General features: G+C 43.4%; 1 protein-coding gene across 2 annotated transcripts in view; it reads left to right on the forward strand.

The window, feature by feature from the left end:
- The window catches only part of LOC307070872 (E3 ubiquitin-protein ligase SMURF2-like), a 144,389-nt gene that overhangs the window by 38,883 nt on the left and 88,435 nt on the right, over positions 1-17,071 (forward strand). Inside the window, exons 1-4 of one of the 2 annotated variants that reach the window (XM_079729571.1) lie at positions 5,262-7,955; positions 8,005-12,220; positions 12,529-12,687; positions 12,883-13,008. Coding sequence is in view for 1 of the 2 variants with exons in the window: in XM_079729570.1 (XP_079585696.1) it covers positions 2,802-2,840; positions 5,132-5,240 (148 nt within the window). In the remaining variant the exon portion in view is untranslated. Of the gene's footprint in view, positions 1-2,801; positions 2,841-5,131; positions 5,241-5,261; positions 7,956-8,004; positions 12,221-12,528; positions 12,688-12,882; positions 13,009-17,071 lie in introns of those variants that run through there. The other variant, XM_079729570.1, reaches the window with a different exon arrangement.

The following is a 17,071-nucleotide window of genomic DNA, read 5'->3' on the forward strand; positions in this document are numbered from 1 at the left end:
TTGCTCAGCTAGCTATGAAGCTATTGCTAGCTATGAAGCTAACGCTAGCTAATCTTTTAGCTCCAAATACTGTTAGCGCGACATCTCTAGCTCTGCATGTTAACCCACGGTTCAATTCAACGAGACTGAAGGTGATACTGAGGCTGGGAGAGATAGTAGTTAAGGAATGTGGGTTTGGAACAATTTAGCAACTAATAAATATCAACAAACATACTCGTCTTCCACTCGTCTGATGCTCTCTCTCCCTCTTCTTCTCGTCTGATGCTCTCTCACTCCCTTTTCCTCTTGTATGATGCTCTCTCTCCCTCTTCCTCTCGTCTGATGCTCTCTCCTTTTCTCTGGGTGTATCTTCTGTTTCTTTCTCATGAGCCATTTTTCCCATCTGAAGTCCCCCGCTCGCTCTCCTATAGTCGGTTATAGTTTGCATTGGTTGGATGGGAATCTCCCCCCCCCCCCCCCCCCCCCCCCACACACACACATTCAGGAGAGAATACTAGTGTGTTGGTCACTGTCTTAAAGAGCCAGTGACCCAAAACTGTTTTTTGTTTTAATCATTGAGTTATTTGTCTCATATTATTGTCAACATTTAAACCCAATTTAGAGAAAATGGGGTAAATTCTCCCCAAAACATAAGGTGAACGTTCATCTCTGCTAAAGGCAGGCAGTGTTCTTTACCTGACTTCTGAGGGCCTTTTCCAGACATTACGACCAAGGGGCACCGGCGGTGCAGTGTGTGCGGACGTGTGGAGCTCTCTCTGGGCGGTGTGTTTGGAGCTCTGTCTGGGCGGTGTCTGTTGGTCGTGTCTGTTGTGTGTGGACCTGTGGAGACCAGCCACGACCTCTCTTGACCGGTAGATGGAGAGCTTTGGCTTGCGTCTCAGCTCTCTTTTCAACGGTGTGGTAAAGCGAACACAATACCACCCCTGCTGCTCCGATTCTCCGGCCAATCTCATGCTCCATCGTATCCTTACTCGCTAACCCAAGGTACTTGAACTCCTTCACTTGGGCTAAGGACTCATTTCCTAACCGCAGTAGGCAATCCACTGGTTTCCTGCGAGTCATGGCCTCAAATTTAGCGTTGCTGATCCTCATTGTTGATCTACCATTCTTAGTTTGGCTCCTCACCTGAGACCACTCTGCCATAGGAGACTCTACCAGGGGCATAAGCTTTCAGACAACCCAGCCCTCAGGTTCACAGGGACACGCAAACCTCTCCACCACGATAAGGGCACGGTTCCAGGAGACAGGGTCATAACCATGGGGATGAAATATCCTCCTTTTTTCTTAAACTCCCAACCCAAAACTTATCTTTTTAAATTCCATACTGTTTACATCCCAGCTGCAACAGTGGCTCTTTAAAGCCACCATCACTCTGTCACTGTGGAGCTCTACACTCCTCAGTAGGGCTAGAGCGATGTAGACTTCCCACGCTGTTGGAACAGCGCCCCCTGCAGTTTGCGGGAAATACGCAACCAAACCCTTGTGTTAAATGTTAACCTGCACCAATGAAGTTGCTTTCTGTGCAGTTTGTTTGTCTGTCTGTACCCAGGATTACGAAAAAACGACTGGTCCATTGTTCACCCGTGTGGATAGGTGCATTCAGTTTCACTTTCGTTTACCATGACCACATACAGTCCGCTCTCAGTGTGGTGCCTTTTTAAGACGTTCATTTTGCCTTACCTATTCCCTAATACGTTCACATCGAGTTAAAAACATAAACTAAAAAGATTACTTCTGTATGGCATGTCAAGATGATGTGCAGTCATGAGGATGTTGCAGTCACTAGCGAACGTACATGTTACTTGTCATTTACGTTTATTTGAATGCAATATTTACTAATTAAATGTGTTTTTTCCAAACGATTCCTTGCAGGACTCGGACAGTCGAGTTACTTGACTGTCTGAGTCCTGCCTGGTCTAAATTACCCCTGGTCATTGGCTTCAAGGCCAAAATCAAAATCTACTAAAGACAGTACTATTGTCACCAATGGGCCTCAGAGCACAATCAACTAAAGATGGTTCTATGGTCACCACTGGGCCTCATAGCACAATCAACTAAAGACAGTACTATGGTCACCACTAGGCCTCGGAGCACAATCTACTAAAGATAGTACTATGGTCACCACTGGGCCTCTGAGCACAATCTACTAAAGACAGGAGACGGTCATTATTTGGATTTGGTTCTTTGTTTCTCAAAGCCTACAATTATATTTGTTGCCAAAGTCTAATTCAGGCTTGAGTTTCATCCCAAATAGTTCCAGTTGCTCACGGTTTAGACTGGTTAACTGATCTCCTCAGGGTCAGTGTTCTGGGTTGATTGGTCAAGATCAGAAGGTGAGAATGACATGCTGCCCCTACTTAATGTAACATGTATGCTCCCTGCCAAGACCTGGGCGTTAGCGTGTGGTTTGGTTGGCGTGTGGAGGGATGATCAAAGAACATGTGTGCTGGCGGTGTAGTGGGATGGCTCATCACCGTGGTGACCTTCTAATATGTAGGTGGTCCTACCAATACCATATCAATACCATGCTCTTCATGATGCATAACTAGTCCTCCATCAATTCTTCTGTTCTGTCTTTAAGGGTTTTCTTTTATAGAAATGTACAATTTTAATCATTGTGCATTTTTTCCTTCCAGTACCTCCATTTTTGTTTAAATACATGTCTGAAGTCTCTGCTGTGAAACACAACAAGCTAAATGAACAGAAGTTGATGAATAGAACAAAGACAGATGTTGGTCGCTATGATGCTCAGACTGGGCTTTCAATAATGCATTTCTAACCTCCCTCTTTCTCTTCCTCAGTGCTGTGTGCGAAGAACCTGGCCAAGAAAGACTTCTTCAGTGAGTAGAGCCTGTTCTGTAGCAGCTGCCTCCGCCTCCCATCATGTGCATTAGCTCTGCAGGGGACCGTTTGATGCCCACTGACACCAAACTAGGGCCCCAGGCAGTCTGTGAGACCGCACAGCCCACAGACAGGCATGTTGCAGTCTGTGAGACAGACAGGGCCCACAGACATGTAGCAGTCTGAAACAGGTGTTGGCCCACAGACATGTATCAGTCTGTGAGACCGACAGGGCCCACAGACAGACATGTAGCAGTCTGTGAAACAGGCAGGGCCCACAGACATGTTGCAGTCTGTGAGACAGACAGGCCAACAGATAGTGCCAGACTTCGATTGTAGTTGGCAGAGCAATTGGCTTCTGAAGTGCTAGACCCCTTCTAAGGAGATCTTTGTTGAGATGATTGACTGACCAGAGGTGTGGGTGTGAGGTCTGATTTATGGAGGGCAAATTTTGAGTTCATCTTGTTGCTTCTTAGTAACGTATTGCTTACCATTTGGCCCGAGGCACCCTTCTCAATGCTGACCATTGTTTTGCTACTTGTCTAGCAGTAATACGTAGCTATTACTCTCTGTAATGACCACAGTTTTGACAACAGAAAAGCTTGACAATACATTCCAATAATTACCTCTTGTAATATTGCTTGAAGCAAAGGCAGATTGCAGCTCTGACAGGGCCCCCCAGGCAGTGTCTTAACCTGGCAGGGGCCCCCCAGGGTCTTTACCTGGATCTATGGCAGGGGTCCCCCAGGGTCTTTACCTGGATCTATGGCAGGGGCCCCAATGCAGGGTCTTTACCTGGATCTATGGCAGGGGGCCCCCAGGGTCTTTACCTGGAGGCCCCCAGGCAGGGACTATATCTGGATCTGTCACGACTCAGAGCGGGAATCAATTGCAGATCAAAAAGGATTTATTCCCAAACAGTCCAGCAGGCAAATCAGATTCCAGGTACAGGCAGGGTTCGTAAACAGGCAGGCAGGCAGACAGATACAGACGGACAGGTACGGGCAAGAGATCCAAAACCGCAGAAGACTTAGTCCAAAACAGGCAGGGTTCAAAACCGGGAAGAACACTATAGCTTCTCTTTAAAGAGCTTCACGCTAGTCTCACTCACGTGGCAGTCAGGTAGCAAACAGTACATACCGTGACGATCTGACAAAGTGAACAGAAAGGTTAGTGTTTAAATACTCCACCAATCAATACCCAATGAGAGACAGGTGAACAGAGAAAATGGAGGGAAACAAACAAAGGCAGGAAGTTGCCCAAATAAGGACATGGGTGTTACTCCGGGCACATGACCAACACATGAATACAAACATAGACAAAGTCCAGAATTATCACACTCCAACAGGTAGGGGGAGACAAAAACAACAGTCCATACGAGAATCCTGACAGGATCTATTGCAGGGGACCCCAAGGGTCTTTTCATGGAGGCCACGCCTTTGTCTGCGGGGAGCAGAGCTCCTCCTCCTCTCATGACCAGGACCTCTCCCGCACTCAGGAAGTCCCTGAATGCCACTGGACAGGTTTGACTGGGGTATGGTACTGATGCCAAGGCTAATTTGCTCAGGGCAAGAAGAAGAGAAAGGATCTTCCAATCCTATCGTACTCCTTCAATAGGACGTATTTCCTGTATAATAAGAGCGCTACAAAAAGGAGAGGTCATGTAGTTAGTGATGGTTGGACTCAATTGTGTAAAAGGGAAATATAAATATATCAAATATAAATATTTAATAATATATTTTTATATTTTTCATCGTAATATTTAGCTATAGGACATTATGCTGATTAGATTTTGACTGGCTTGGTTTCTAACAACAGCTGCCTGTTGAAATGGGCCATCATGGCGTCTCTAAGCACCGCTCCGGTGACGGGCCAACATGGCGTTTCTAAACACCGCTCTTGTGATGGGCCAACATGGCGTCTCTAAGCACTGCTCCGTTCAGGGCCAACATGGCGTCTCTAAGCACCGCTCCGGTGATGGGCCAAACGTTGTGGTATTCCTTCTTCCCCTTCCACAACTTCCTTTCCTCATTATCTACATTCCTTTAGATTGTATACATGTCATCCTCGTCAATTACACAGGGTTTCCCATTGATTTCCCTTTCCCATTTAATTTCTTTAATTTCTGAAAACCAAACCAACCAAAAGATGTTGGTGACAGTGACTTCATGTCATAATGTACGCTGTACTAATAAGTGCCACCAGGAGAAAACTGCCTCAAAATGTCTCTACAAAATATATGCAGCCAGTCACGCTCAAAACAAATCCTCTTGTGCGTTTTGATTCACAGGGCTGCCGGATCCCTTTGCCAAAGTGGTGGTTGATGGTTCGGGCCAGTGCCACTCCACCGACACAGTGAGGAACACACTCGACCCCAAATGGAACCAGCATTATGATCTGTAAGTCAGCCATATTGGATCTCAAGTGAAAACAGCGTTATGATCTTTAAGTCAGCCATGTTGGATCTCAAGTGAAAACAGCTTTATGATCTGTAAGTCAGCCATGTTGGATCTCAAGTGAAAACAGCGTTATGATTTTTAAGTCAGCCATGTTGGATCTCAAGTGAAAACAGCGTTATGATCTATACTTCAGCCATGTTGGATGTCAAGTGAAAACAACGTTATGATCTGTAAGTCAGCCATGTTGGATCTCAGAATTCAATCGTTGGGCAGCCAAGTGTTGGCCTGGAGTCCATCCTGATCATGTGACTTCCCATTCTGCTTGGCTACATGGATCAGTCTGGACCTCTAAACCTAACCCTAGCAAACATACCCTAACCCTAACCACAGTGGGTGGGAGTACTGGCCTTGACAAACAAAATACTTCATCCAATCAGCATAACAAAAGATATGACATCATCATGGTGCTCTGTTCAGCAGACACACGGTATAGAGATGAAAGGCGACAGAGAAACCTTCACAAGTGCATACTTCTGTTCTAGTTGAGTAGTTGTTATTGAGTCTATTTCTCTGACTGGTCAACCTACTAATGCTAACGGTACTGCTTGTTTCTTCTGGAGACACCACTTAGGTTTGATGACCCCACCTAGTGGTAAGGGCGCATTATCGTCTGCCCGACAGACCAAATGACACAAATACATAGGGGTATTCGGAACAATATCCCAAACAGAGACAAAATGTAAACAAACGTTTGTTCTAGAGGTGGTTCATGAAGCATCTAATCCAGTAAGAATTGCAGTTAATATTGAAAGTGGGCGGAATGGTAAATGAAGTCATTGTTGCATTATATATGCAGTGCCGCTTGTCGCCACACAAGTGCAGTGTCTACCCTTTAATGAGCGCTGTTCAGCGCAACTAACATTGATATAAACAAAGTAGTGTTCTGATTGTATGCTGTATGTCAGATTGACATGATGATTTAATATGATTGATATGTTATCAGTTTTATTTAACACAGTATATGATGACCATGATAAAATGCATATGATTAGATATCATTTTACTGACAATGAAAGCTTTTGGCAAATGGTTATGACAACAAAAATACATTGAAGTTGCTGGAATAGAGGACTGGAATAGACTTGCTGAAAGTCAAATGTCACCAAATGATTTGGGCATCGTCAGGATAGGGTCATAGGACTATGAGCCAAGTTTGGTTTGAATGCATGAAGGTCTTGGAGAGAAATTAGCTCACTTCCTCTTTGACGTCCCCCTGAGGTCAAAGGTCACCAAATTGTTTGGATGTCCCCAGAATGATGTCATGAGTCTATGTACTAAGTTTGGCTATGATATGTTAAAGAGATGCTGAGACCAGGCTTACTTCCTGTTTGGCGGCTTTGCCATCAAGTTTGATTGGCTGTCACGGCCAAATGGTTTTGAATTTGAAAAAGCTGTTTGGCATATTTGTTCAGCTTGGTCTGAAGATCATATATGGCAAGTGTAATGATGATTGGACATAATTTGTGTCCTGTGGATATATACTATTGATTTTGACAACTTTCTGAAGTTGCCATTGGAAATATTTTTTTAGCTACATGGGGCGGTCTGATAGTATCACCAGACACTGAAAATTTGTTTGGAATATACTCAGGTGAAGAGAGAGAAGTTAAAAGACATCTTCATTAATTAAAGTGCCCCCTATAGGTCAATGGTCACCAAATTCATTAAGTGTCCCCATGATGATGTCTTGTGTCTATGTACCAAGTTTGGTTATGATAGGTCAAAGGGCTGCTGAGATATTGGCTTACTTTCCTGTTTGGCGGCTTCGCGATCGAATTTGATTGGTTGTTGCGGATATTTCCGTGATAAATAATTTACTAGCTACATGGGGAGGTCTGATAGTATCACCAGACATTGAAATTTTTTTGAAATATATTCATCTGAAGAGAGAGGAGTTAAAACACATCTACATTAATAACAGCACCCCCTAGAAGTCAAAGGTCACCAGATTCATTGGGTGACCCCGTGATGATGTCTTGTGTCTATATACCGAGTTTGGTTATGATATGTCAAAGGGCTGCTGAGATATTGGCTTACTTTCTGTTTGGCAACTTCATGGTCGAATTTGATTGGCTGTAGCGGCCAAACGGTTTTGAATTTGAAAATGCAGTTTGATGTTTTTTATCAAGCACGGCCTAAAGTGTGCCAAGATTCGAAATGATTGGACAAAATCTGTGATAGGAGATGCATTTTGAACGTTTTTGACATAAACCAAGATGGCGGAAAATCCATCATGGCGCAAAACGACGACATAGGGTGCATTGAACTCGGCTCGGATCAAGGAATCCATGATACCTTGTTTGTGAATATTGGATAAATGGGTCGAAAGTTCTAAACGTGAATGCATGTCCAACTTTGACCTGTTGGTGGCGCTAGAGCTGATGAGCTAGCAACCTCAAATTTGCTTCATGGGCTAATGGGACTGTCCTGAGCCAGTGTGCCAAATTTCACAACTTTTGACCAAGGCGTTCTATGGGCTGCCATAGACTCCCATAGCAGATAAATAATAATAATAGGAATTCATACGAAAACAATAGGTTGTCTCGCAGCTTCGCTGCTTGACACCCAATAATAAGAAAAGGTATGAAAACAATACGTTGTCTCGCAGCTTCGCTGCTTGACCCCCAATAATAGGAATTCATACGAAAACAAAAGGTTGTCTCGAAGCTTCGCTGCTTGACCCCCAATAGTACGTAAACAATAGGTTGTCTCGCAGCGAAGCTGCTTGACCCCCAATTACGCGCTAAAAGCAGGCAGGCACGCCTTGCGTTTACACTTGCCTGCATGGCGGGGTTTAAAACATTACTGCCAAAGTCATATCAAGTAATATAACGCAGGTGCACAAGGCAGCCACAGGAGACGCCAATAATGTTTTCAACCGCTCGGTACTGCGCGGTATTAATTCCCAAGTTTTGAAAACAAAAGAAAGTATTTGAAGCGAATAAGCGACTCTGTTTTTGATTTGTTTATTTGGTTTTGAAAAGATAGCTTTGGATGCATGCTTCGGCTTTGAGTTTGTTTGTTTGTTACTTTGAAATCCCATATGCTCCCAACACACACACACACACACACACACACACACACACACACACACACACACACACACACACGTTCATTCATTCACGCACGCACCCACTACAACCTGCCGATCTTCAATCAAAACAACATCAAGTAAGTGATGCCGCAGCGCGTTGACAAGTCCGTCCCAAGGCGTCCATTGGCTTTATGGTTTATATGTTTGAAGCCGTGACACACTCTTTTACCAGTTGGCCTGAAATACCACGCATCGCAGTCATGGACCTATAAAGAAAGTCGTAGTTGTACCATGCGTGTTTAGAAGCGCAACATTGAAAAGGGTCCCGTCTGAAATGGTGTCGCACGGCGCAGCGTTCCGAACGTTGTGTAATCAAATACACTGGTATGGCAGTATTTAAAAAAAACATAATGAAAATACACACACACATTCGGTGTGAACCGGTTCACCGCCCAACACTTAACGTGTTGGGCGGTGATGCCGCAACACCATGGGGGCGGGGCAGGCGTTAAAAAATGTCAGGCACCGTTATGAGGCACCGAAATATGCCTTCTTATTCGATCTCGTTACTACCGTTTATGTCGGAACTGGTGCCCTACTGGAACCGAATTTCGGTGCTCAACCCTACATCTAAGTCCCACCCACTGGCACTGATCTGTAAAGCTGCGTTCACACCAAAAGACACATTTGTCATCTCTTCACGTTGTCGCCCAAGATTTGTCGCGCGACAAATCATAATCCGTCGCTCTGCAAGTTTTATCAGGCAAATTTGTCGCGCCACATCTTTTGGCCACCAACGGTGCTTCATGCCAATTCATTCTCAACCATGGCCGAGATAACCACCATTGCATGTCTTTACCTGTTGTGGAAGAGGGAGAGTTGTCGGAGAACCCGACGCAGTCTATTCATAATATTTTAATGACCACGGAAGAGGCAGTGAATGAAGCATTGATTAGACAGCGATCTATTAGATACCACTGCTAATGAACCTTTGGAACACACAAGACCGGTAACCACAGCAACGCCGGTAACTACAACAAACCCTGCAAAGCCCGATCCCCAAGAAAGCTCCCACCGCTACGGCCATCCGGATGCGCATACAGCTTTTGGCCGTGACATTATATAATATTATATTATATACTATTATATATAGAGCTCCGGGAGTCGCAAATGGCAACAATCCCTTTCCCCTCCATGCTGTGGTTCACTCCGGACTGCACTGCAGGGAACGGTTGGCCGGTTGAACGCTGATTGGCTGTTACGTTACGTCATTCAGGGAGTGAACGCTAATTGACTGTCATCACGCGAATGTCGTGGCAAAGTTCAAATATTTCAACTTGAGTGAAAGTGTCGCGCTGCAAATCCTTGTGAACGCGCTCGCCCATGCAGGGCAAAAGAGTCACGCTACAAATCAAATCTTCTCGGAGGTTTTTTCTAGCGGAAAATTCGCCCGATTCCCATCTCTACGTTGACTTTGTATGGAGTCGTGCCGCCCTGTCGCGTTTGGTGTGAACACACCTTAAGAGGTCTTTAGCGTCAGTAGGTCCCCTAGGCAGGTTTGAAAATTAGGTGCTTGTAGTACATTGTATTGCACGCACAGCAAGACCGTGCAATGCATAAATGGGTGACTAGAATAAAGTGGCAATGTAATCAAGTGTGTAAGAGCATTTAAAATCGACATTAAAATGACCAACATGGTACAAATACAAAGAAAATAAATCTTTTTACGGGCGCAGCCATTTTTATTGAGAGCGTCATCACTGTGCTCGGTATACTCTCAGAATTCCGAGGGGGCACGACCAAAAGGGGGCGTGCCCCCCCTATAGTGTGATCCAGATGCCTAGGACACCAGCTTTCCGAGTTGCACTTGTGACATCATTACCGGTCTCGGAGCACATATAGCTTTCCCGTTCGTCTTTGTGATTTTGTCATGAAATTGGCTAGTCGTTGTATATTATTAGCCTCTTTAGCAAACCAGCTCGAAAACAAAAAACACAACTTTACATTGTATTGCACGCACAGCAAAACTGTGCGATGCATAAATTGGTGACCAGAATAAAGGCTGAAGGCTGGTGTCCGAGGCATCTGGATCACACCATTACACTTCCTGCTTTAAATGAAGCAAAAATCGTCATTTTGCGTCATTTAAAGCAGGAAATGTTAGAGGTAGATATGGATCTCTCCCGTCTCAGGGTAAAATGAGGGAATGAAACAAGACCATTCAAAAATATGACTAATATGATACAAAGCTTAATGCAAATGGTTGAAGTGTCCCTTTAAGTCCTAATTAAGTAGTACTTGAGTATACTTTAAGCGTAAATAGTATGCTAAATTGGCACAACTTTTTACAAACTCTAAGTGTAATGCAGTACAATTGCATTATATCACAAGTGTGTTTGAAACATACTTAAAAAGCATTACAGCAGGGGTCAGGGGTGCAAGTTTGACATTTTCTCGTTATTGAGTGTGTCTTAAGCAACAATATATTTACAATTAAGCTGAATTTTGACACAGCGACCAAAAAGATTTCCAGAAGACCTGGTCTACGTTTCAACACACTACAAATGAGTAATGTTAGCCTAGTAACCATTTATCTTACCTGAATTAATCAACGGTTGCGGCGTGTCCTCTGGAGGAAGAGACACTGGTGTCTCCAGCGTCTCCTCTTGAGGAGGAGACGCTGGTGTCTCCATCTTGACCTTATGAACACGGTCCTCACCAGGGCAGGAATTTCACCTGCGGACACGATGGTTGCCCCTCTATCTGCCCTTCTGAAAATCATATGCCCATCGGCCACTGTGGCCTTGGTGCCCTGCGCTCTTCCTTTTTCCCCCCCCCGCCTCTCTGCCCTCTCGTGTCAAGTCCATCCCGGCAACGGAATGTTAGTGTTAGTGTGTTGATGTTGCATGTACTTGATTGGTCAACACAACAGTAACGTAACCAAAATGTCTGGCTGATAAATGCAAGCGTGAAAGAGCTCTCGTTGATGGACGACTTGTCGATACATTTAAGCATCGACGACGAGGAAAATGCTCTTAAAGATCTTAAACATCTAAAAAAAGTCAGAAAAAAGGATCATAAAATATGCTATATGCATCTCACGGCTGTAAGAAATGAAGAGGTTAATAATTTTACTCTCCCAAGGTGGGATACTTACAGAAACTGTGTACAACGGTGGCTTTGTTGTCATGGTGATAGTCAAAAAGTAGCCGAGACGTTCAAACATTGTATAGATGTTGGATATGGAAATGTCCCAGAGGACGCTGGGTTTCACCCGACATGCTACCGGCGTTTCATTGACACAAGGCGCTTGTATTTTGCTGAGAAACGGGCAAAACGGCTGGCTGGAGTTCAAGATGCACACGGGGGCGAGTCTGTGCCATCGGACAACATGCGTCAGGCTGTGACACTCTGCGAGAAATATTTTGATCCAAGACGGGCCTGCCAATAGTTTCTGCTGACCCTGTTCTCCCTGCCTTGTGCATAATTTGTAAGAAAACAGACAATAACATTACTGTGGGAGGCAAACGCCAGAAGGACCATCTGTCACAGGCAGAAACTTTTTTAGCAGGTAACCACACAAACACACAAACACACACACACACACACACACACACACATACACAGTACTCATAGCACTTACACACACACAGTACACATAGCACTTACACACATACATAATGTACAAACCATTTAATTATCTTTTATTTTTAGGGCAGTTGATGAACGCTGCCAGGATAAAACAAGATAGTAGCATTCTCTTGCATATTCAAGACAAAGACTGTGTGGCCATGGAGGTGCGGTACCACAAGTCCTGTTACAGACAGTACACCAGGTTCCTGACAAAGTCTACTGTAACAGTTACTGGGATCTCTGACGAAGAAGTGTGAGTTATTATATTGCATTATAAATTATGCACACATTATACATGACAATTCACATTCTAGATGCATGACAAATACAGTGTTATGAATTTATGAAATGAATATAGAATATATAAAAGTTTCACTTCTTGAATGGACTTTCCATGATATTGTTTTTTTAGATGCACTTGTATAGGCTGTTTGTATGTAGTTACAATCTTGACTGCATACCTCTTGGCACATATTAAGTGTGTGTGTGTGTGCGTGCGTGTGTGCGTGCGTGCGTGCGTGCGTGCGTGCGTGCGTGCGTGCGTGCGTGTTTTCTTTTCAGAAATGAACCAACCTTTGATGCCAGCTACAAAATATTCTCTGAGAGGATCATCTGCCAAAGGATAATTGTAAATCAAGAGGTGCTGAGAATGAACCAGCTACGACGAATGTTTTTAAATACGGTGAAACAACATGAAGATCGTGATGCTTCAAACTACAGGTAATTGAACAACCAGAAGCTTTGGCAGAGATGTAAAAAACTTTTTTATGCTGGAAAATATCAAAAGAATAATAAATAATTTAAATAAATAAAAAAAAGGCTTTGATAGTATATTTAAACTAAACTCGTTTTCAGTATGAATATATCTTTATTTACTCCCTTTTGCTCATCTTTCCCTGTGTTCTTATGTTGCAGGCAGGATAAATTGAAGAGAAGGTTGACCCTGGACTTTCCCCAGCTGCAAGCGCAACATCTGTGAACTGGTTTTTGTTGAGACATTGTCTGCAGATAAGCTGATAGACAGGCTACCTCATCCATCAGGTACAGACACAACAGAGTCAACTGAAGTAAGCCAAACTGAAATTGACACTGAACACATGGCAAGAACAACAGCTGGTCCGCAAACTACTGAGGACACAAGGACACTTTATAGTGCAGCGCTGATATTGAAGCGGCTACTATGTGACTCTCCCGGTATGACCTGCCCCTGGCCACCCACATCAGATGATTTAAATGTGTCCGAAGCAAAATCTGTTGTGCCACTTGAACTGTACAATGTAATTGCTTGGATTGTAGGTGCAACAGAGGAACCAACATTAGCCTGTTATGTTGATATTGACCTGCGTTAAGAACAAACAGACAACCACTACAGAAGGGAGTGTCCTCATTCAAAGCACCCCCTAGCACTCCTGTACAACAATACCAACAGTCCAAAAGACAAGGGCCACAGAACTTGTTTCATCATCATAGTATTCCCCTGCAGCTGGAAACATACAGATTGAACACTGTGTCTGCAGCCCAAACTGAACTGGCATATGTTTTTGTAAAATACATAGATGCTGAAAGATGCACAGTCCCAAGCTGGACAGGTTTCCATACATTGCTTCAAGGTGATGCTACTCTGCAAAAGTCAGCACTGCATTATCTTCCAGTCATTGAGGCTTCACCCACAGAGATGTCAACGGTAAACACAGTTCTGAAGCGAAGTGTCCAAATTGCTGATCGGCTTGAACTGGACCATATCGTGATAGTGTTTGACCAACACATATATGCCAAAGCTCAACAAATCCGTTGGAAAGACAAAGACTTGACAAAGCGTCTAGTGATAAGACTAGGGCAGGTTTCACACATGCATGTCCTACCTCGGTATTCTAGGAAAAAGTTTTGGAGATGCAGGACTGCAAGACATACTCATAGAGTCTGAACTGGTTGCCCCAGGATCCATCAATGGTGTGATCAGTGGTCATCACTACAACCGCAGCATGAGGGCGCAAAAACTTATGTATGAGAGTCTGAAACGCACCAGAGTTAGCACCTTCTTAGACTCTTTGCCACCAGTGGAGAGAAATGAGTGTTTGGATGTCATTAATGAGATCAAATGTGCATTCCCAGAGAGAACAATGGATGTTTTGGGTGCAAACGAGAAATTTGACAAAATGTGTTCAAAGTATGCTGACTTTGTGGAAAGGAGAAGTGCAGAAAACCCAACATTTGCCTTCTGGAGTTCATACATCGAAATGGTGCAAATACTCCTTCTGTTTGTGAGAGCAACGCGAGAATAAGACTGACAACTTCACCTGTCAATAGTGCGCTTGATGATGGCATGGTTTTTTGCTTATGATCGTGTGAATTATGATAGGTATCTACCTTCATACTGGCTGGAAATGGTCAATTTGCCTGTAAAACATCCTTATTGCCACAACGACCTCAGCGTTAAAGGCCAGTGGACTGTCCAACGCCAAAGTGTCCATGGATTTGCTTTGATTGCCTGTGACCAGGCTATTGAGCAATCATGCAACGAGATTCCAAGACAAAAGGTGGTGGGACAGGGATAACTCAGAATCGAGCTGCAGTTTATCGCTGGATATTATCCCAACATGAAAGGGCTGCTATAATAAGACAATGTGAGTCAATGGCAGGTAAATCTCCTGAAAAATGGAAAAAAAAAGACCTTGACACCACACGGATTCATGCTGATGAAAAGGCTGTGACTAGAATAAGTTCCACCCTAGATTCCATGCTGAACCCTTTTGACACACACCACAATGGTATTTTGTGTCTTAGCTCTGGGGCAGTAGCAGTTGAAGAAATCAAGTAGGATTTGCTCGCAGCTTCAGACAAGAGGGAAAAAGCTGTCAAAGAGTTTATGGACCAGCGACTTTTGTCAAGATCTGTCGACGTATTCGCTCCCATCAACGCACTAAAACTGAAAACCTTTAGTGACCAGGCAAAGACGAAGAAGAAATCTGCAGTGGGCAAGGATGTGATTTTACGGACTGACAAGAAGCTGTTCCACAGACTGCTCATAATAGGCCAGAGTAGAAGAATTGACCTTAGGGAAATTCTATCCTACTCCCTGGGAACGGTTTCCTATCCTCTAGCCAGTACGGATGGTTGGCTTGCCAAAACAAGCAAATCAGCCTTCATGGATTTATTAGAGGCTAAATGTGGGGACTGCCTAGTTGATAAAATCCCGGCAAATGGAGCTATTCTGTTCGATGGCATGGCGGTCATACAAGCCCTTCAGTCCAGACCATCCACCTTTGGAGAGCTCGCTAAGACCATACTATAGTACTTAGTCAATCTTGCTCTGCAGTACAAGTGTGAAAGGGTAGACTTTGTGATAGACCAGTATCCTGAAATGAGCATTTAAAATGTAGAACGGTCACGTAGAGCTGTTGGTGGCACACAACAGGTGCAAATTTATGGAAGGGACCAGAAGACACCAACCCAATGGAAAAAGTTTCTATCTGATGGAACAAACAAAGCGGCACTGGCTGAATTCCTCTTCGATGTGTGGAAAGATGCTGATCTAACTGTTGTCGGCAAGGACTTAACTGTGTACATAGCACATGGAGAACTGTGTCACTGCTTGAAGGTAACAGATGGGTCACAAACTGTAAGTGCTGTTAAGGATCTTGAATGTGATCATGAGGAATGCGACACAATGGTGTTCTTACATGCACATCATGCTGCACAGGAACATGAAACAGTCATCATTAAGAGCCCTGATACAGATGTGGCAGTTATTGCTTTAAGTCTGCAGAGAGATTTTCCATGTAGCTTGTATTTCTTCATGGGAGTTGGCAACAGGACAAGAGTCATTGAACTTGCTAAGGTGTCAACAAGAATACCTGTCTGCATTTACACATCTGGGAAGCAGTTTTGAATTGGACCAGTCTACATTTGATGTGCTGTGCAAATATGTGTGCCACCTGTATGGCCAGTCATCTGCAGAAAATGTTAATGATGCAAGGTACAAAGCATTCTGCATGGCATCATCAGCTTTGCCGGAACTCTCAATGCCCCCTACAAGTGACGCCCTGCACCAAGACTGCAAAAGGGCAAACTACCAGGCAGAAATAATGAGACATTCTCTCGAAGGTATAATGTCTGCCCCTTCACCCATTGGCAATGGATGGCACATTGAGGATGGGGAGTTAAAAGTTACATGGATGACTACGAATCCTGCCCCTGACAGTGTGTTAAAGGTAGTCCACTGCAGCTGCAAGCAGAGCACATGTGAGATGGGAAGATGTTCCTGTATGTCTGCAAGACTGTCCTGTACTGATATGTGTCGGTGCCAAAATTGTGCCGATATTTCCATGGAAACAGGATATAACCCCATGGGAAGATGGCTCTGATGATAGCGATAGGGATAGCTAAGAGATGGACAATATCTTTCTCGTTCAGAATACGCAAAGTCACAGTGACCTTCTCCTTCACAACTTAATCGGTCAATTCTCTAATCAAATTGTGAGTTTTTGCCAAATTTGAGAAAAATTACTAATGAGTATTCTTTTTTTTAAGCCCTTGACCTTCAAAATATAATCAGTTCATCCTCTAATAAAGTGTGAGTTTGTGCCTATTTGAGGATAATTTATCAAAGCATTCTTGAGATATGGCTTTCACAATATGCAAAGTTAAGAAATAATAATAATAATAATAATAATAATAATAGTAATAATAATAATAATAATAATAAATACTCAAGACCTGCTGTGACATCAACACATTGTTTTGTTTAGGTAAATATTAATTTATACCATTTTGTGTATAGATTTTGAACTGTAATGCATCTTTTGTTGTATTGTACATTTTTCGGCATTATTCCATATTTTGATTGTTGTCAGCCATTTTGGGCCAGTGTTCTTTATTTTATTTTATTTTTTATTTCCTCTTATAACACAGAAAGTACTGGATTTTTTAATGTATAAAACATCATTATTTAGCTAAATGTACCATGTATATGTTCAATTGTAGAGGTTGCTATTCACTTAAGTTGAAGCATTTTTTTCTCTTTTTTTGTCTATTTCATGGTCTAAATTCAAATTGAAGGACACAATTGCAAAAATACTTGTCTCAGATGTAAGGTATTTGTGTA

The sequence above is a fragment of the Pollachius pollachius genome (assembly GCF_949987615.1).
Source record: "Pollachius pollachius genome assembly, chromosome: 2".
Lineage (NCBI taxonomy): Eukaryota > Metazoa > Chordata > Actinopteri > Gadiformes > Gadidae > Pollachius > Pollachius pollachius.